Here is a 21195-nt window from a genome sequence, read left to right on the forward strand (position 1 = left end):
AAAAAATGAAACTATTCACTGTTAGTCTTACGAAAATTTCAGGAGATATCTATTTAAAACACAAACCACAAACAAGGGAAACAAGTAAGAAAATATATTGTGTTACTATCTTTGTAAATGTGTTCCATTTTAAAATGTATTTCTTACAGGGTCCAGGAAATTCTCTATACAGATAAAACTAGATTTTGTTCTTTTTCCTTTGAACATATTTACAGTACATAGAACTACAAGCTGAAAGTTTACACCTGCCTATATTTCTGGACACTTTGAACAGAGACACAAAATACTATTCAATATCCAAGCATAAATTTTTATGGTAAGGTTACCACAGATTAGCTAAGAAAAATTTAGAAAACATTATCAGCCCTTGTGTAAAACTTACACAAGATGCTAACACAATATACATTCACTTTAGTAAAAACGGTATATACATGCTCTGTGTATCTTTCATACATTGCAAAATTTACAGTTACAGTTTTTCCATCGCAGAATTCTGAGTTGAAAGTCCTTTTGTTTTTTAACTGAAGGGGAATATCAAACTGACTGACTAGGTTCATAAAAGCTTTTACAAAAAATTTGCAATTGACTTAATATCTTACACTGGTAACTTCATGAAGAAAAAAAATCACAAACTGTGAGGATTTTAACAAATATCCCCACATATTTGCTGTTTAGCATCATGATTTCCATAATACATTGATGTGTAGAACAGTCCACAGCAATGTGAAATGCAAGACTTTGTTAGATAGGCCCATTTTGGTCTTCAGTGAAATTGTTCATTTCTTTCATCCAGTCATATTGTCCCTTATTTGATCAACTCGAAGAGCTAGGTCTCTGAAAGAGGGGCGGTGATTTACATTATTGTTCCAGCATTCTGTCATGATCATGTAAATCTGTAAAAAAAAAAAAAAATCAACAAAATGACAATACAAAGAAAAGGGGCATTTTCTAATTTGGTAGTGACATAAATTCAGAAGTCCAAGTTGATCTTCCTATATAGGTATATTTTGTGGCTCTACCTAAATCCGCATCATATCAACTATCATGCTATTTAAATAAAGCTCAGTAATTCAAAAACATGAAATCATAAAATGACCTGAAATACTTGGATAAAAAAATTTGGTTACCTCATCAGGGCATCCATCAGGCCTTGGTAATCTCCCATTATTCTTTAGGAGTTCTATCAAATGAAACACAATCATCTGTCCTTGCTTGTCATTACCTATCATACGCATAAATTCCTGAAACACAAATCCATTTTCAGTGAGATTTGAAGCATAATTTTTTCTCAACTTCCAATAAATGGAAAAGAATTTTTATCCATGCTTTCTGAGTTTACAATGTTTTAAAAATAGACTAGTTTAAATTTTAAAAATCACTTATAATCATACTCCAGAAAAAAGATCATTAAATGTTGGACCTTTGTTATGCCCTTTATATAAATGCAAAATGAATACATAAGCAAAAATGTAATGTGGTCAATCTGGATTTGATCCCCAATTTCCCAAGCACTGCCAGTAGTGATTCTTAAGCACAGAGCCAGAAATAAGCCCTGAGCGCTTAGAATTGAGAATGATGATGAAGACAAAATAATGATGATGATGATGATGATGCTTATGATGATGATAATAATAATAGAGTGACACCTGGCAGTGATTGATGAGTGGAGGTGACATGTAGTTCCAGGTTATCAAACTCAGCTTCACACACTTGTCTACTACGTGAGTTTCTGCATGGCCTACATATATCATCTTAAATTAGTGCTTTTGTAGTCTTTGGACAGGTATTTGGAATAGAATGTTAGATTATATGGTGGGCCTATTTTTATTACTCTGAGAAACACACATACTGTTTTCCATACAGTCTACACTCCCACAAAAAAAAATATATGAGGGTTAAGTCGTCTCCTCAAGCACACCAACACTTCTGGTCATTTTTTGTGGAGGCTGTGCTCAGGGCTTACTCCTGATTCTGTGATCAGGGATCATTTAGTAGTGGTATATAGTAGTATATGGTGCTGGAGATTAGTATATGGTTAGTATAGTATATGTATATACTATATAGTATATATAGTATAGTATGGTTAGTATATGGTGCTGGAGATTGATCTCAGTACAGCTGCATGCAAGGCAAGCAATTTTTTATCTGATCTACTCTCTCTGGCCTATATCTGCCTGGTCTTATAAACACTATCACAAGTGTGAGAGGATTTTTTTTAAATTTTTTTTATTTAAACAACTTTATTACATACATGATTGTGTTTGGGTTTCAGTCATGAAAAGAACACCACCCATCACCAGTGCAACATTCCCATCACCAATGTCCCAATTCTCCCTCCTCCGCACCCAACCCCCACCTGTACTTTAGACACACCCAACCCCCACCTGTACTCTAGACAGGCTTTCTATTTCCCTATTTCATTATTAGGATAGTTTGAAACTTAGTTATTTCTCCAACTAAACTCATCCCTGTTTGTGGTGAGCTTAATGAGGTGAGCTGTAACTTCCATCTCTATCTCTTTTGTGTCTGAAAGTTGTTATTGCAAGAATGTCTTTCATTTTTCTTAAATCCCATAGATAAGTGAGACCATTCTGCATCTTTCGTGAGAGGATATTTTATTGTGGTTTTAATTTACATTTGCAAGATATAAGTAAAGATGAGCTTTGGTTCATATACCTGTAAGCCATCTGTAAAATGGTTTCTTTGGAGAAATATCTATTTAGATCTTCTGTCCATTTATTTTAGTGAGTTACTTGCTTTTATGTTATACAAGTTCTTTATAAAGCTGGGTTATCAACCCTTGTTAAATGTATGATGTAAAAATAATTATTCCCAAACAACAGGATTTTTTTTCATTTTTGTGCAAATTTATCATATTGTGAGGAAGATTATTTTTTATAGAATACCATTAGTTCATTTCTGACTTTTTTCCCATTTTGGTGCAAATTTATCTTATTGTGAGGCAGATTATTTTTTATAGAATACCATTAGTTCATTTCTGCTTTTGTTCCCACCCACTGGAGTAGAGTAAGATATAATAAGTGAAGGCTATGAAGTCTATTTCCAAACCTTTAAAACATTTCAACTTAATTTGATAATAAATTTTGAGATTTTTCAGTAGATACAGTTATATATATGTATATCTATGGGTAATATTATATATATACATATATATATATGGGCAATGAGAGGTTCTAAAATTAACCCTACGTTTACCATTTTTCTTTTTAGGAAGTTTCTCTCTTACTAAAAAAAGTTTAAGTGTATAAAAAGTATACTAACCGCTGGTGGACTTTTACTTTTCTCAATATAAGTAAAAAGCTCATATAGAACTACTCCAAAGCTCCAAACATCTGATGCTACAGAAAACTTGCTCTCTGTCAGTGATTCTGGAGCATACCTGGAATATATGAATAGCATTTTAAGGTTATTTAATTACCAACTGTTTTTTACCTGAAAATCATTAGACTAATAGCATCTCTTCCAGCCAAGATAAAACAAAGGTATACAGAAAGGAATTAGCATGAAGGATATGAGACTACCATCTTAAAGAGACCTGCTTTTAACGTTGACTGTTAGAAACTTCATTTTCAGGACAATTTCTACAGCTCACTAAATGCAAGTAGTGGCTTATTGTACCTAAAGAGTTTCTGGCAATCATTTGCTTTCCTCCCATGACTTGAAAGTTTGGTACATGTTCATTAGAAAGTGCCTATATGACCAATCACAATAAAAACCTTAGGTACTACCTTCCTCAAAAGCCTCCTTCCTTTGTAGAGAATTACTCGTATATTGTCACAATGCATTTGCTGGAAGAATTAAGTTTTTTTTTTTGGTTTTTGGGCCACACCCATTGGACGCTCAGGGGATACTCCTTGCTATGCGCTCAGAAATCGCCCCTGGCTTGGGGAGACCATATGGGACGCCGGGGGATCGAACCGCTGTCCGTCCTACGCTAGCGCTTGCAAGCAGACACCTTACCTCTATCACCTTCCCGGCCCCAAGAATTTTTAAATACGTGGTTAAATTTCTTGTTTGTGTTTTGGGGCCACACCAGGCAGTCCTCAAGAGTCACTCCTTGTGGGTTTGGGCAACTATACAGAGTCCTAGATAACCAGGTCATCTGCACCCAAGACAAGTACCTACTATACTATCAATCTGGACCAAATATATGTTAGATTTATCCCACAAACAGAATGTAGCTTTCTTAAAGAGAATGTGATATTATCCCACTCCACACAAGATATTCTTCTCATTTAGTTTTCATGATTTTACTTTGCAATTTTTCTCCTAAACGCCACAAATTGTTTTTCTCTACCATCACCTAAGGATAACCAAATCACAAGAGGAAGTTTCCATGTCAAAACAACACAAAACAAAATAAAAGCTCCTCTACCACCAACAAAAAACCCCTCCCTTCCATTAAGCGCATTTACTTTAGAGAACTACTAACTTCGTTAACTCTTGGAAACATACAACTTAATGCCTTGACTCTCAAGAGCCAGTGAACCAATTCTTTAGAATATATATAATCAAGGAAGGAAGTGTTCTTAGCCCCAAGTTTCTATTGGAAGATAGGGCCTAATTTTAGCAGGTGTCTATTTTCCAAGTAACCAAATTCTCTTATGCCATAAAAATATGAAAATTTATTTTTTCTTTTGATTGAAGCTAACACAGATGGTCACTCAAATTACCAAGTAATTCTAAAATTAATGATAAACTGTGTTGTTGATGAATATTTTTAGTTTAAGAATGTGTAAAAATGAACTGAGAAGGATAAGAATTCTTTCTGCAAAAAAAAAAAAAAAAAAAACCAAAGAAAGGGCCCGGAGAGATAGCACAGCGGCGTTTGCCTTGCAAACAGCCGATCCAGGACCAAAGGTGGTTGGTTCGAATCCCGGTGTCCCATATGGTCCCCCGTGTCTGCCAGGAGCTATTTCTGAGCAGACAGCCAGGAGTAACACACCTGAGCACCACCGGGTGTGGCCCAAAAACCAAAAAAAAAAAAAAAGAATTCTTTCTGTCTTTACAATCTCTTGGCTGACTGCAATACATAATACTTTTGCATTAAAGCTATTTTGTAATACAATTATTTTTATCTTGTAGAGAGATTTTTGAAGTTGAATAAAATAAAATTAGTAAGAATAACATTAATAATTCAAAATTATGAATCTGACAGTTGAGAAGATTAATACATTATTAAGAAATCTACTTTTGAAATAAAATAATTTTCAATAAAATTCAAAAAGAAATGGATCTATTGTAGTTGCCTGCTATTAGAAAAATTTTAATGACAGATCACTATAGTTGTTTTTTGCTATGTATCCCAGTCACAGAAATGAATGGTATTGTTAAAATAAACTCATTCCATTCCTAACTACTTATTAATACCAACAAGTTTTCTTAGTTTTTACATTTATAAAAAGGCAAAATAAACATAGTATTTATACTTATTCTTGACCCACTACAGAAATAAATAATACAAATTCAAAGATAGATACATATATATTCATATATCCTTGAATTTGTGTATGTATGTATGTATGTATGTGTATATATATATGAAATATATTGGGATTGAGAAACAAATCTTCATCTCTTAAGAAAATGTCTCCATACCAATATGACCAAACTCAAGGTATGCCCGTATTTGGGCTGATTTAACCAAGATATTTTTGGAGTGAGTGCAGGACCCTTATCCAACCCCTCCGGTATTCTCCTACTTCCTGGAGACTGTGCAGTCAAGAACACACCCCATAAAAGCTGCAGTTTCGGGTGGCGCTGGAGGTAAGGTGTCTGCTTTGCAAGCGCTAGCCAAGGAAGGACCGCGGTTCGATCCCCCGGCGTCCCATATGGTCCCCCCAAGCCAGGGGCGATTTCTGAGCACATAGCCAGGAGTAACCCCTGAGCGTCAAATGGGTGTGGCCCAAAAACCAAAAAAAAAAAAAAAAAAAAAAAAGCTGCAGTTTCAGCAATAGTTCTTTGCATTCTTGGACTGTGTGGCTGAATATGCGACTGTAAAACAACTTCATTAGTTGATGCTGTCATCCCCATAGGAACACTCCAATTTAGAAGGCAACATATAGCTCTGGTCATTTAATGTTTAGAAACAAATAAAATAACAGAATGGTCAGCTAGTAACAAAAGGCTTCTAAACCTGCCAATGATTTAAGGATCTCATTGCAGATACAATAATTTTCACCAATTTGCTTGTCACTATAATTTTTAAAATTATTTTATTATTATTATTATTATTGTTTTGAGCCACACCCAGCAGCGCTCAGGGGTTACTGCTGGCTCTATGCTCAGAATTCACCTCCGGCAGGCTCTGGGGACCATATGGGATGCTGGGACTCGAACTTATTATTGGTATTAATAAGTAGTTAGGAATGGAAGAAGTTTATTTTAACAGTACCATTCATTTCTGTGACTGGGATATGTAGCAAAAAAAAATTATAGTGATCCATCTGCTGTGCTATCTCTCCGGCCCCAGTATTTTTTAAAATAATTTTATTGTGACCAAAGTGAATAACAAATCTTTCACAGCAATATTTAAGGTACATAGAGACAATGAATCAGGACCATTCCCATCACCAGGGTTGTCCTTTTTAATTCTCTTCCTTTTTCATTTTCATTTTTTGTATTCTTTTAAAAATAATTTTGCTTTCACTTATCTAGAAACAAATGTATTTATTAAGATCAACTATGTGATGCTTATATTCAAATAAAGTAAATTAAAAAAATGTCTCCATAGGCTAGAGAGCACAGAAGTTAAAGCAGCAACACATATGGTCCCCAAACAACACAAGGAAGTGACCCTATGCACAAAGCCAGGAATAGGACCTGAGCTGGTGTGGCTCAACCCTCTCCCAAATATTTTCAAAATATTTTTAGATTTGAATTATTCAAATGTTTATTTGCATTGCTTTGTAAAACTGTATTGATAGTACGTTTAATGAATCCATTCATAATACTTAATCATAATACTTAAAATTTTTATTAATTTTATGGCCATAGGAAATTTAATAATTTCAATTTATATACTTACTTGGTTAGATATAGTAAATAACATATTTTCATACAATTTCAGGCAAAATTATACTTTACTAAGTATAAATATAGGATTAAGAAAAAATAGAATGATAATAATCTATACATTATTTGTTCCTTGAAATTAAGTGGGTGACAGTAAGTACACCAAATTTCTGTGGTACCTAGAAGTAACCAAGTATATTTAAAAAATGGTATACCAGCTGACTGCTATGTCTGCCATCAGGCCAGTGCCATATACTCAATCAACTCATGAAAGAGAGTCAAAACTAGTAGCAAAAACTCATAGATACAGACACTGGCAGGTAGAACTGAGGTCCTTTTAAAAGAGAGGGAGTGAGGCAAATTCCTCCGCACCACATGCCCTGCTGAAGGCACCACACCATTAATCTTTTTTTCCATTAATCTCTGCAGGGACTCCTAACCACCCAAAACTCCAGGTATGAGGTTGTGGCTGACATCTTCAGAGACTCTGGAGCCACGGCATGCTGTCTCCTCTTCTGTACTCCCAGAAGTCTCAGCCATGACCATGAACTATCACTGTCACCATGAATTCACTGGCATACCTTCAATGACCCTTGAACTATACAACACTTATGCAGTTAAATGACACTTCCATGTTTTATTACACCAAATTAAATGTAAAATTATTGTAGAAGCCACAGAAACTCAAAGGGGAGAAAGACCAACAAGAGAATGCCTAAATAGCAATAAAACACCTTAGTAAACTTTCAGACAATGACAATAATGACCCCATTGCAAGATATGAGAATTTTCACAAAAAATTTTAATGAAGTATTTTTTTCCTGGTAATTCTATCACCAATTAGTTGCACCAAGCAATATTAGATAAATTATTCGCATTTACCAAGGGGCAGGCATCAGAGAGAATGGGAAACTGGGGACAACTGTGGAGGGAATGTTACACTAGTGGTGGAATTGGTGTTGGATAGTGAATGCCAGAAATAACTGTATTATGAAAAACTCTGCTAACCAGTGTTTAAAATAAAGAAATTTATTAATAAATTAAAAATAAGATTAAATAATTAAGTCAAGGTAGAATAAAAAACTTGTTATTTAAATATCAATTTTGTAATACTCTAGAAAACAAATTATTCATAGCTTTTCATAGTTACAAAGAGAAAAATGTAGTTATCCATTTTAAAAGGGTGAGTGGTTGTGGTTCTTAAAGCTACCTGCTAACTACATGCCATTTCTCTGCAGTGAGACTCTCCTTAATCCTCTAATTCCCCAAATTTTCTTAGGCAGAGGGGTTGGAGGCCCCCTGGTGGTACTCAGGAGCAAGTAGTAGAAGCTAGTAGTAATAGAGTGTCCCCTGCTGTTGCTTTGGATTTGAAAATAGATCCGCTACATATAAGGCAAGAGGCTTTCAGTTTCCGTACACATTTTTAAAAACTGTGGGCGTCCTCACAAGTTTTGTTTACTTGGGTTATAGAGTCCACTATTGCCAGTTATGTTAAATAAAAACATGAGTGGTTATTAAAATTAAATATATTCATAAAAGTATGTTAATATAACATTAAAATAACTTTCAAAACTAAAATAATTGTGAATAGATAGCATTATTTTACATTTTTACAAATTCCTTGTAAAATTTAATTTAATTAAGATACTATACATCCATGAGCAAATAACATCCTATTATTATGAGAGGTACTTTTGACATCATAGATTTCCTAAAAAAAAAAACGGGAGAGAAAACACAGCGGTAGAGTGTTTGCCTTGCAAGCATCGTCCAGGATGGACAATGGTTCAAATCCCGGTATCCCATATGGTTCCTGTCAGGAGTTTTTTCTGAGCACAAAGCCAAAATCAAAACAAAACAACAAAACAAAAACAAAAAGAAAAAAGAAAAAAGGCTGGAGAACTCATATTGTCTGCCAACAATGAACCTATTTTCCTAAAATATAAATCTATCATGTTACTCTTTGGACAAAGTCTCTTGACTTCCCTCCCATAAAAACACTTTACTGAAAAGGTATGTTCTGCAATCTACGAAGTATATACAAGGCTCTAATATCTAAGGTTACTACTGTAATTACTGTTTGTTTTAGTTTGTGTGTTGCTTTTTGTACCACACCTCGCTGTAGTCAAGGCGTTTAACTCCTGGCACTGCAGTCAGGAATTACTTCTGATGGTGCATATAGGATGTCATATAGGATAACTGGGAAGAAACTTGGGTCATCCACATGCAACGCAAGCACCAAACTGCTGTACTATTGCTTTGGCCCAGACTCACTGGTTTGTTGGTTTATGCCATTTACAAGTTTCTTGATATTCATGCCTCTTATTCTTTTCATGCTTTTGTTCTCTCCTTGTCTATCTGGTAAACTATTAATAATGAAAGTGTCATTTCATAGTCAGTTTTCTCTAATTAAACTCAGCAGAATTTTCATGCTTTAAAGTTTCACATAATTTTCATTATTACACACATAGACTACATAATAAATATCTGATTACACATTCCCCCCACCCCAAAACCTGAGATCTTAAAGGGAAGAGATTATAGGTAGCTAACTTGTCAGTTGAATTTTCCAGCTATATCAAAGGTTTAAGTTTGGTTAAACCTTCCTAGTAATTTTGTTCTGATGCTAATCTTCTCTTCTTACCTAAACCCCTTCCTATAGTATTTGAAACACAATTAATGCTTAGTAAATGCTTATTAGATTATAGCCATTAATTATGATAAAAGACTGCAATTAATTCCATTCAATTTCTTTAATTTTTCATTCTGGATAAAAAGAAGAAAATTTATGTGTCATTGAGAAAATGATGACTTGTTCCAATGAGTCTTGTTTTTTAGTCATACTTATACCCTAAGAATGACATTTCTGGTCATGCACTCATTGAATATACTTTAAAGATGTAAAATATCTTCATATGAAAAGCTGCAAGCATTGGGAAATTAGAGTTCAATAAATATGTACATATTTGTCACATAGCTTTTATTGCCTTCCTTGTTATGCTAAAACTTTTCATTTCCATTGAAGGAAGCAAATTTTGAACAAGACATTATTTCAACCATATTTATTTTAATATGCATTTATACAATCTTAGACAAAGTATAATATGCATTTATACTATAAAAATATTTGCAGGCCATACTAAGTTACTACTATGGGAATAATGCACAAATTTGTTCTCAATCATTGGTCTTCTTCCTTGATTTACAAATTAGCAATTGGCAAAACCTGGGATTACTTGTGAAATTTACAAGAACAAATTTACAAGCAACCACTGTATCTGGACTGCTATAAATTTAGCAATAACAAGATTATTTGGATATTTCTAATGATTGTACTACATCCGAAAATATTTATAGTTATATTATCTATATTAGTAACTTTAATTTTCTTTTTTTTTTAATTTTTTTTATTTAAACACCTTGATTACATACATGATTGTGTTTGGGTTTCAGTCATAAAAGGAACACCACCCATCACCAGTGCAACATTCCCATCACCCAAGTCCGAAATCTCCCTCCTCCCCCCCAACCCCCGCCTGTACCCTAAACAGGCTCTACATTTCCCTCATACATTCTCAATATTAGGACAGTTCAAAATGTAGTTATTTCTCTAACTAAACTCATCACTCTTTGTGGTGAGCTTCCTGAGGTGAGCTGGAACTTCCAGCTCTTTTCTCTTTTGTGTCTGAAAATTATTATTACAAGGGTGTCTTTCATTTTTCTTAAAACCCATAGATGAGTGAGACCATTCTGCGTTTTTCTCTCTCTCTCTGACTTATTTCACTCAGCATAATAGATTCCATGTACATCCATGTATAGGAAAATTTCATGACTTCATCTCTCCTGACAGCTGCATAATATTCCATTGTGTATATGTACCACAGTTTCTTTAGCCATTCGTCTGTTGAAGGGCATCTTGGTTGTTTCCAGAGTCTTGCTATGGTAAATAGAGCTGCAATGAATATAGGTATAAGGAAGGGGTTTTTGTATTGTATTTTTGTGTTCCTAGGGTATATTCCTAGGAGTGGTATAGCTGGATCGTATGGGAGCTCGATTTCCAGTTTTTGGAGGAATCTCCATATCGCTTTCCATAAAGGTTGAACTAGATGGCATTCCCACCAGCAGTGGATAAGAGTTCCTTTCTCTCCACATCCCCGCCAACACTGTTTATTCTCATTCTTTGTGATGTGTGCCATTCTCTGGGGTGTGAGGTGGTATCTCATCGTTGTTTTGATTTGCATCTCCCTGATGATTAGTGATGTGGAACATTTTTTCATGTGTCTTTTGGCCATGCGTATTTCTTCTTTGTCAAAGTGTCTGTTCATTTCTTCTCCCCATTTTTTGATGGGGTTAGATGTTTTTTTCTTGTAAAGTTCTGTCAGTGCCTTGTATATTTTGGAGATTAGCCCCTTATCTGATGGGTATTGGGTGAATAGTTTCTCCCACTCAGTGGGTGGCTCTTGTATCCTGGGCACTATTTCCTTTGAGGTGCAGAAGCTTCTCAGCTTAATATATTCCCATCTGTTAATCTCTGCTTTCACTTGCTTAGAGAGTGCAGTTTCCTCCTTGAAGATGCCTGTAATGTCCTGGAGTGTTTTGCCTATGTGCTGTTCTATATATCTTATGGTTTTGGGGCTGATATCGAGGTCTTTAATCCATTTGGATTTTACCTTTGTACATGATGTTAGCTGGGGGTCTAAGTTTAATTTTTTGCAAGTGGCTATCCAATTGTGCCAACACCACTTGTTGAAGAGGCTTTCCCTGCTCCATTTAGGATTTCCTGCTCCTTTATCAAAAATTAGATGGTTGTATCTCTGGGGAACATTTTCTGAGTATTCAAGCCTATTCCACTGATCTGAAGACCTATCCTTATTCCAATACCATGCTGTTTTGATAACTGTTGCTTTGTAGTACAGTTTAAAGTTGGGAAAAGTAATTCCTCCCATATTCTTTTTCCCAATGATTGCTTTAGCTATTCGAGGGTGTTTATTGTTCCAAATGAATTTCAAAAGTGTCTGATCCACTTCTTTGAAGAATGTCATGGGTATCTTTAGAGGGATGGCATTAAATCTGTATAATGCCTTGGGGAGTATTGACATTTTGATGATGTTAATCCTGCCAATCCATGAGCAGGGTATGTGTTTCCATTTCCGTGTGTCCTCTCTTATTTCTTGGAGCAGAGTTTTATAGTTTTCCTTGTATAGGTCCTTCACATATTTAGTCAAGTTGATTCCAAGATATTTGAGTTTGTGTGGTACTATTGTGAATGGGGTTGTTTTCTTAATGTCCATTTCATCCTTATTACTATTGGTATATAGAAAGGCCATTGATTTTTGTGTGTTAATTTTGTAGCCTGCCAACTTGCTATATGAGTCTATTGTTTCTAGAAGCTTTTTGATAGAGTCTTTAGGGTTTTCTAAGTAGAGTATCATGTCATCTGCAAACAGTGAGAGCTTGACTTCTTCCTTTCCTATCTGGATTCCCTTGATATCCTTTTCTTGCCTAATCGCTATAGCAAGTACTTCCAGTGCTATGTTGAATAGGAGTGGTGAGAGAGGACAGCCTTGCCTTGTGCCAGAATTTAGAGGGAAGGCTTTCAGTTTTTCTCCATTGAGGATAATATTTGCCACTGGCTTGTGGTAGATGGCCTTCACTATATTGAGAAAGGTTCCCTCCATTCCCATCTTGCTGAGAGTTTTGATCAAGAATGGGTGTTGGACCTTATCAAATGCTTTCTCTGCATCTATTGATATGATCATGTGGTTTTTATTTTTCTTGTTATTGATGTTGTGTATTATGTTGATAGATATACGGATGTTAAACCAGCCTTGCATTCCTGGGATGAAACCTACTTGATCGTAGTGGATGATCTTCTTAACGAGGCATTGAATCCTATTTGCCAGGATTTTGTTGAGGATCTTTGCATCTGCATTCATCAGTGATATTGGTCTGTAATTTTCTTTTTTGGTAGCGTCTCTGTCTGGTTTAGGTATCAAGGTGATGTTGGCTTCATAAAAGCTATTTGGAAGTGTTTCTGTTTGTTCAATTTCATGAAAGAGTCTTGCCCAGATTGGCAGTAGTTCCTCTTGGAAAGTTTGATAGAATTCATTAGTGAATCCATCTGGACCTGGGCTTTTGTTTTTCGGCAGACATTTGATTACTGTTTTAATTTCATCAATGGTGATGGGGGTGTTTAGATATGCTACATCCTCTTCCTTCAACCGTGGAAGATTATAAGAGTCCAAGAATTTATCCATTTCTTCCAGGTTCTCATTTTTAGTGGCGTAGAGTTTTTCAAAGTAGTTTCTGATTACCCTTTGAATCTCTGTCATATCAGTAGTGATCTCTCCTTTTTCATTCCTGATACGAGTTATCAAGTTTCTCTCTCTCTCTTTCTTTGTTAGGTTTGCCAGTGGTCTATCAATCTTGTTTATTTTTTCAAAGAACCAACTTCTGCTTTCGTTGATCTTTCGGATTGTTTTTTGAGTTTCCACTTCGTTGATTTCTGCTCTCAGCTTTGTTATTTCCTTCTGTCTTCCTATTCTTGGGTCCTTTTGTTGAGCATTTTCTAGTTCTATTAGCTGTGTCATTAAGCTACTCAGGTAAGCTCCTTCTTCCTTCCTGATGTGTGCTTGCAAAGCTATAAATTTTCCTCTCAGTACTGCTTTTGCTGTGTCCCATAAGTTCTGAGAGTTTGTGTCTTGATTGTCATTTGTTTCCAGGAACCTTTTTATTTCCTCCTTGATTTCATCTCGGACCCACTGGTTATTGAGCATGAGGCTGTTTAACTTCCAGGTGTTAAAGTGTTTCTTCTGAGTCCCTTTGAAGTTCACAAATAATTTCAGAGCCTTGTGGTCAGCGAAGGTAGTCTGCAAAATTTCTATCCTCTTGATATTATGGAGGTATGTTTTATGTGCCAGCATGTAGTCTATCCTGGAGAATGTCCCATGTACATTGGAGAAGAATGTGTATCCAGGTTTCTGGGGATGGAGTGTCCTATATATATCCACTAGGCCTCTTTCTTCCATTTCTCTCCTCAGGTCTAGTATATTCTTGTTGGGTTTCAGTCTGGTTGACCTGTCCAGTGTTGACAAAGCCGTGTTAAGGTCCCCCACAATTATTGTGTTGTTGTTGCTATTATTTTTCAGATTTGTCAACAGTTGTATTAAATATTTTGCTGGCCCCTCATTCGGTGCATATATGTTTAGGAGAGTGAATTCTTCCTGCTCTACGTACCCCTTGATTAATATAAAATGTCCGTCTTTGTCCCTTACAACCTTCCTGAGTATAAAGTTTGCATTATCTGATATTAGTATGGCCACTCCAGCTTTTTTATGGGTGTTGTTTGCTTGGATAACTTTTCTCCAGCCTTTTATTTTGAGTCTATTTTTGTTCTGACTATTCAGGTGCGTTTCTTGTAGGCAGCAGAAGGTTGGATTGAGTTTTTTGATCCATTTAGCCACTCTGTGTCTCTTAACTGGTGCATTTAGTCCATTGACGTTGAGAGAAAGAATTGTCCTGGGATTTAACGCCATCTTTATTTCAAAATTTGGTGTGTCTTTTGGGTAGTCTTGTCTTAGATTAGGTCTTTCAGTTTTTCTCTTAAGACTGGTTTTGTGTCTGTGAAGTTTCTGAGCTGTTTTTTGTCTGTGAAACCATGTATTCTTCCATCAAACCGGAAAGTGAGTTTTGCTGGGTATAGTATTCTGGGTGAAGCATTCATTTCATTCAGTCTTGTCACAATATCCCACCACTGCTTTCTGGCATTGAGCGTTTCTGGTGACAGGTCTGCTGTAAATCTCAGGGAAGCTTGCTTGAACATGATTTCCCCTTTTGATCTTGCTGTTTTCAGAATTCTGTCTCTATCTGTGGGATTTGTCATTGTGACTAGGATGTGTCTTGGGGTGGTTTTTCTGGGGTCTCTTTTGGTTGGTACTCTTCGGGCATGCAGGATTTGATCACATATATTCTTTAGCTCTGGAAGTTTCTCTTTAATGATGTTCTTGACCATTGATTCTTCCTGGAAATTTTCTTCCTGGGTCTCTGGGACTCCAATGATTCTTAAGTTGTTTCTGTTGATCTTATCATAGACTTCTATTTTCGTCTGTTCCCATTCTTTGACTAATTTTTCCATTGTCTGCTCATTTGCTTTAAGTTTTTTTCCAATCTCTCCTGCTGTATGGAATTGTTATGTATCTCATCTTCCACAGCACCAAGTCTATTCTCAGCTTCTGATACCCTGTCCCAGAGCTTATCCATTTTGTCATTCACTTCGTTTACTGACTTTTTCAGTCCTGTTAGTTGACATGTTATTTCAGTTTGGAGTTTTGTCATTTCTGCCTTCATATTTTCTTGGTTCTTATTAGTGTTCTGTTCAACTCGATCCATGGTTTCTTGGAGTCTGTTGAGCACCTTCCATATTGCTAGTCTAAAGTCCTTATCTGAGAGGTTGATTAGTTGTTCAGTCATTATCTGGTCCTCAGAATTGTCATCTTCATTCTCTATGTCTGATGCTGGCCTGCGTTGTTTCCCCATTGTCACACTTGTATTGTGGGTTTTTCTACGTGTTGTAGTGGTATTCATTGTCTATATGATGTAGGCAGCACACTCCTCTGGCTCCTCCCTTTCTGGATGGGCTGACTTGCCTCTAAGGGAGGGGAGTCCTCCGTGGATGAAGCCTCACACTGGGACAAATCTTAGGCCCGAGCATGCAACAGAGAAGACAGTCCAGAGAGAAATGTTTGCTTCTGTGATATAGCGCCGTTCTTAGTGTGATTTTTCCTTCTTGTTGCAATGGAGTTCTTTCCTTAGAAAGAGTGCACGGCCGCGTAGCGAAGCGGAGCGGCCGTGCTCCTCTGAGCCTCTTTTTGCCCCACTCGCAAGAGTTTCACGCAAGAGGACAGTAGACAGACATAGACAGGTCACACTCACAGTCTTTCACAGCTGAGCCCCACTGGGCCGGTGTACTTTTGCGGATTTTCCCCGCCTGGTGTCACACACCGTAACTTTAATTTTCAAGCCAAATAAACAAATATAGAGAACACTCTTCATAAATTAAACAAATCTGTCCCTAAAAATTAAAATGCATTGTAAATGACAAAGCAGTTGAACTTAAATGTTAAGGAGAAATCAATAATTTGTATACTCTTCATGTTAATTATTTTAACTGAGGATCAAAGTTGGAGCAGGACAGTGGTGCAGAGCAGTAAGGCATCTGCCTGGCCGGTGCTAGCCTAGGATGGACTGTGGGTTCGATCCCCTGGCGTCTAATATGGTCCCCCAAGCCAGGAGTAATTTCTGAGTGCATAGCCAAGAGTAACCCCTGAGCGTCACTAGGTGTGGCCCAAAAAATAAAAAAGAACAACCCAGAAACAAAAACCCAAGATCAAAGTTCACTTCAAGTTATAGAACTTAGGGGCCGGAGAGATAGCATGGAGGTAAGGCGTTTGCCTTTCATGCAGGAGGTCAACGGTTCGAATCCCGGCGTCCCATATGGTCCCCCGTGCCTGCCAGGAGCAATTTCTGAGCCTGGAGCCAGGAATAAACCCTGAGCACTGCCGGGTGTGACCCAAAAAAACCAAAAAAAAAAAAAAAAAAAAAAAAAAAAGTTATAGAACTTAAAATATTCAATTAATCATAGATTTAATCAAATCACAATGAATAGTTAAAATCACAAATTGTGAGCAGACTATCTGGTTTGACCCTGGTTCTACCATTTACTTATACAAACATAAGCAAGCTATTCAACCTGTCTGTACCTCAGTACCCTTTAAGAGTTGTTACAAAGATTAAATAAGAACTCACAAAATATATTTTCCTCAAAGTAAGCTACATGACAAAAATGGCTATTATTATAAATGTATAAAAATAAGCTAAAACAAACTTTAAAGTCTGTGCTCTAAAAAGTCATTTTACTGTACACTAAAATATACTCACCAGAATATGGGACTTTCACCAGGTTCTTTCACTTTGTAGTATTCTTTGTCTTGTGGTAAGACCTTTGTTAAACCAAAATCTCCTATTTTAACTCTGGTTTCATTCTCCACCAATATATTCCTTGTTGCCAGATCCCTGTGAATATACCTTTTTGTACCAAGATACTCCATGCCCTGTGAATAGAATAATTTTTTTCAGCTAATTCTATTTTAAATGACCTCGGCTTTATATTCTACCTTAAATAACTATGAAAACCTATATCGTTTGGGTTGCTTGGGGTTTGTATTGGGGCCACACCACATGGTTACTCCTGTCTTTGCACTCAGGAATTACTCCTGAGATACCAGGGATAGAAACTGGGTTGGCTGTGTGCAAGGAAAACATCCTGCTTACTATACTATAGCTCCAAACCCTACACTATTTCTTAATAATTACTGCAACATGAAGAAATGCAATCGTTTATAAATGGTTTAAATCGTTTAAATAGTTGTCAAGAACTCTCTAGGCCACAGAGTATATAGTGAGAAGAAGAAAAGAAATTGAGTAGAGGAGAAACAAATATGAAAGGATGGGGAACAAGGACCATGGGGCCTCAGGTGCACTGGTGGTGTTAGAAAAAGAACTAAATAACCAAGCCTGAGTCAACAACACTGAAACCATGAGACCCCAACTTTAACAAGCAAACTTAAGAGGTGCTGGCAGGCTGGGGGGGTGAGGAGGTGGTGGTATGAGATACACTCTGGGAACATTGGAGGAGGGAAGTTGACACTAGTGGTGAGATTTGTCCTGAAACACTGTATATCTGAACCCAACTATAAATAACTTTAAACCATACTGGTTTAAATAAAAATTAAAAAAAAAGAGAGAATATCAAACCCATTTGAAAACAGTTCCCTTTGATTAGAATTCAATGTCAGTGGGTGGCAGAGTAGGAATATAAGTCTGGAATTGGGGCATAAAGAGTAAATACAATGCAATAGCGTTCAGTGGTCTTTATAAAATAACTAAATTGGTTTAATCTCTTAAATAATTTTACTGAGGTAGAACTGATACACAATTAATTGCATGTGCTTTACAGTATTTGATAAGTTCTGATATATTATTGTTTTATATATGATTTTGTAACCTACATTCTTTCTAGTTCTTATTCTAGGAGCTTATTTGTAGATTGCATTGCATAGTACATTTTTTATACAAATTATATTACTTGTGAATAAAGAAAATTTTCCTTCAAAATATATTTATTGCAACATGCTCTCTTCCTTTATAAACAATCATCCTATTAAGTACCTTGCATATCTGGGATGTATACTGCAGAAGTCTTTTATGATCTATACGGTCTTTATGTTTTTGGAGATAGTCTCGTAAACTTCCATATGGCAAATATTCCATAATTAATCTTAGATTACGCCGGCCTTTTAAGATACAAATGGAAATACAACGTTTTAGTGTACCAAATTTTACTGGTAAAGTATTGAAACAATCATATAAATGACAAAGATATATAAAATTTGAGTTTAATATGAGAATATTTGATCAATAGAGGTGATGTTGTAGCAAAGAACATGTTTTTTTAATAAAGTTTTTAAATTTTAAGCTCCTCTAAATATCACATATTGTGTAAACCACAATATGCTGATATGAAAACTTTCAGACCTACATAAATATGCACAAAAATCATCTAATTTAAAATATACTTTCCCAGAAAATACGGGCAAAGGTGATTTAGTTCTTTACATATGTTATTCTATTGATAAACTTAAGTAGGAATAATAAAACCAATATTCTCATTGATGAGAGGATCCTTCAACTAGCCAAAGAAAGTCATTACACACTTAGAGCCCACATACACAAAGCATGATTTCCAGTATTTCTGAATGCTTCTCTGGGTACTGACCTATTATTATAGGTACAAATCTTGATACATTTATGTTTCTAATACCCAGGAAACCAAAGTCATATCGCGAATTCAAAATAGATTTCAATGGACAACATACCAGCACTGTAACATACTCCCTTGTACTTTACAATGTTGTCATGCTGCAGGGATTTAAGGATTTCGATTTCCCTTTCAAAGTCTCTGAGGTGCTCTTCAGTGCTGTGCTGGAGTTTCTTCACAGCCACCACCTCACCAGTATTGTCTTGTAAGGGGTCATAGCGGCACATTTCCACACTTCCAAAATTTCCCTAAAGAGTTAATGATAAAATATATCTTTCCTTGACAAGCTTAATATAATTAAACAGACAATTAGAGCCATCTCTTAAATTTACATTAGACAACATTCAGGATTAAGGAAAGGAAAGTCTCCTTACTCCTAGAAACCCATAGCCAAGTCTTCTTGGCTGCATGTCTTCTCCTATTGTAATGCAGCCACTACTTAGGCCTGGAATGTGGCCTAGACAATCAGACACAGCCCCTTTCAGCAGGTATCACATATAAAAGAAGCAGTCTTTTAAAACAAGAAGTTTGAGAAGTGAATGGTGAATCATAGGGGAGTTACTGAGTCACTGAAAGATATTGTTATTAGTTTAAAGTTATTTGGTTTCTAAGTAAATATCACCTATGAATAAAGATAGATGCCACATTTCTTCCTATGGCATACATATCCAAATACTATTTTTAAAGCATATTTTAAGAAGCTAAATCTAACTGGATTTGAGTTACTAGAATATTATATCAGTCTATTTCAAATGAGATTTTAAGAAAATAAGTATTTAAAAACAAATATATATTGTAATAATTTTCACAAAAATAAATATATCAACATTAAAATATATCTCAACAGATAAATAAGTAAAATATATCAACAGATAAAAAATTTTACAGGGACCATATTAATGGTACATTAAATAAAAATTGCAATTAGATATACATAAAATAACTCAAAACTAACAATATTTGTTTTTTCATAATTTTGTAATTAGAGCTGACTTTGTATCAATGTTCAACTTAAAAAAATTAGAAATTGACTTGTGTGAAAATAAATGAGTATATACTTATCATACTATTTTACAGTTGTTTGCTATTTACCTCTTCTAATTAAGCTATAAACTGTACAGTAATAGTGACTACATAAACAATTCACAGTGAACAGCAGAGACCTGATGTTTACAAAAGACTCAAATATATCTATAAAATCACATGACCAAGGCCAAAAAAGATAATACAAAGCGGATTAAGCATTTGCCTTGCATATGCTGACTCCAATTCAATCCATAACATCTCAGCAACTCCAGGTATGATCCCCAAACACACAAAAACAATTTAAGTAAAACCACATCACATCAGGAAAAAAAAAATGTGAAAGCAATGCATCCACTCCCAACAATGTCTGGCTCACAAAACCTTCAGGGTTTTTTATCTACTGGCTTTAAAAGTTCTTACTCAGAATTAAGGATGAATAAATTAACTAGTTAACTTAATTAGATTTTTGAAATTTTAAATGTCAATTCTTTTCTTAGAAAATGCCCTCAGAGGCACACATGTATTATCTGGGTATATGGTACCCAATCACAGGTCATCTGCATCTTTTCTCTTGAGATGTGAAATTTCGTGCTTCATACTTCCATGCTAGGATGTATACTGGCGCTCTTTTCTCCTTTCCTCCCCCCCACCTTCCCTCCCTTTTGAGAACTTTGCACTCTCTCTTGAGTGAATTTCTCTCTCTCCCACTTCTCCCCCTCTTCCTTAGTTTCCAATAAAGCCTTTTAAATAAATTTTTAAAAATAAAAATGGCCTCAGTAATTTAAGTATTATATTTGCATATCTGCATTAAAATTAGGAACAGGAACACAGAAACATGAGAAAAATTTGAAATTAATTATTTGAAATTTATTAAATTTGAAATTTATTAAAACTATCCAAATCAACTCAAAATAAACTTTCATGAGATGATTCCATTTATGGATTTCATTTTCTAAAACATATTCTATTAAAAAGTTATAATTATACGAACAGGACTACAATGAAGGACTAGAGAAATTAAATGGCTTAATCAGCATCACATGTAGAATAAAGGTTATCTGGATTTTGTGACTAATGACTAGTGGTTTTGATCTTGAAAGTGTTTTCATATAACTATCAAAGTTATTCTGACAATAAACCCATTAATTATCATTATGATTGATCAATTACACACTAACCATTGAGTGTTAATAGTTACCATCATTTAATTAATTTCATGATTATTAATTAATCAATATTTATAAAATAATAAATCCATA

General features: G+C 35.3%; 1 protein-coding gene across 1 annotated transcript in view; it reads right to left on the minus strand.

The window, feature by feature from the left end:
- Positions 1-569: 569 nt before the first annotated feature.
- Positions 570-21195, minus strand: part of JAK2 (Janus kinase 2) — a 161089-nt gene continuing 140463 nt past the window's right edge. Inside the window, exons 19-24 of the mRNA XM_049774261.1 lie at positions 18969-19158; positions 18262-18386; positions 16972-17144; positions 3283-3400; positions 1128-1241; positions 570-893 (exon numbers count right to left, since the gene is read on the minus strand). Coding sequence (XP_049630218.1) covers positions 786-893; positions 1128-1241; positions 3283-3400; positions 16972-17144; positions 18262-18386; positions 18969-19158 — 828 coding nt within the window. The 3' untranslated portion in view covers positions 570-785. The remainder of the gene's footprint in view (positions 894-1127; positions 1242-3282; positions 3401-16971; positions 17145-18261; positions 18387-18968; positions 19159-21195) is intronic.

The sequence above is a fragment of the Suncus etruscus genome, chromosome 1 (assembly GCF_024139225.1).
Source record: "Suncus etruscus isolate mSunEtr1 chromosome 1, mSunEtr1.pri.cur, whole genome shotgun sequence".
NCBI lineage: Eukaryota > Metazoa > Chordata > Mammalia > Eulipotyphla > Soricidae > Suncus > Suncus etruscus.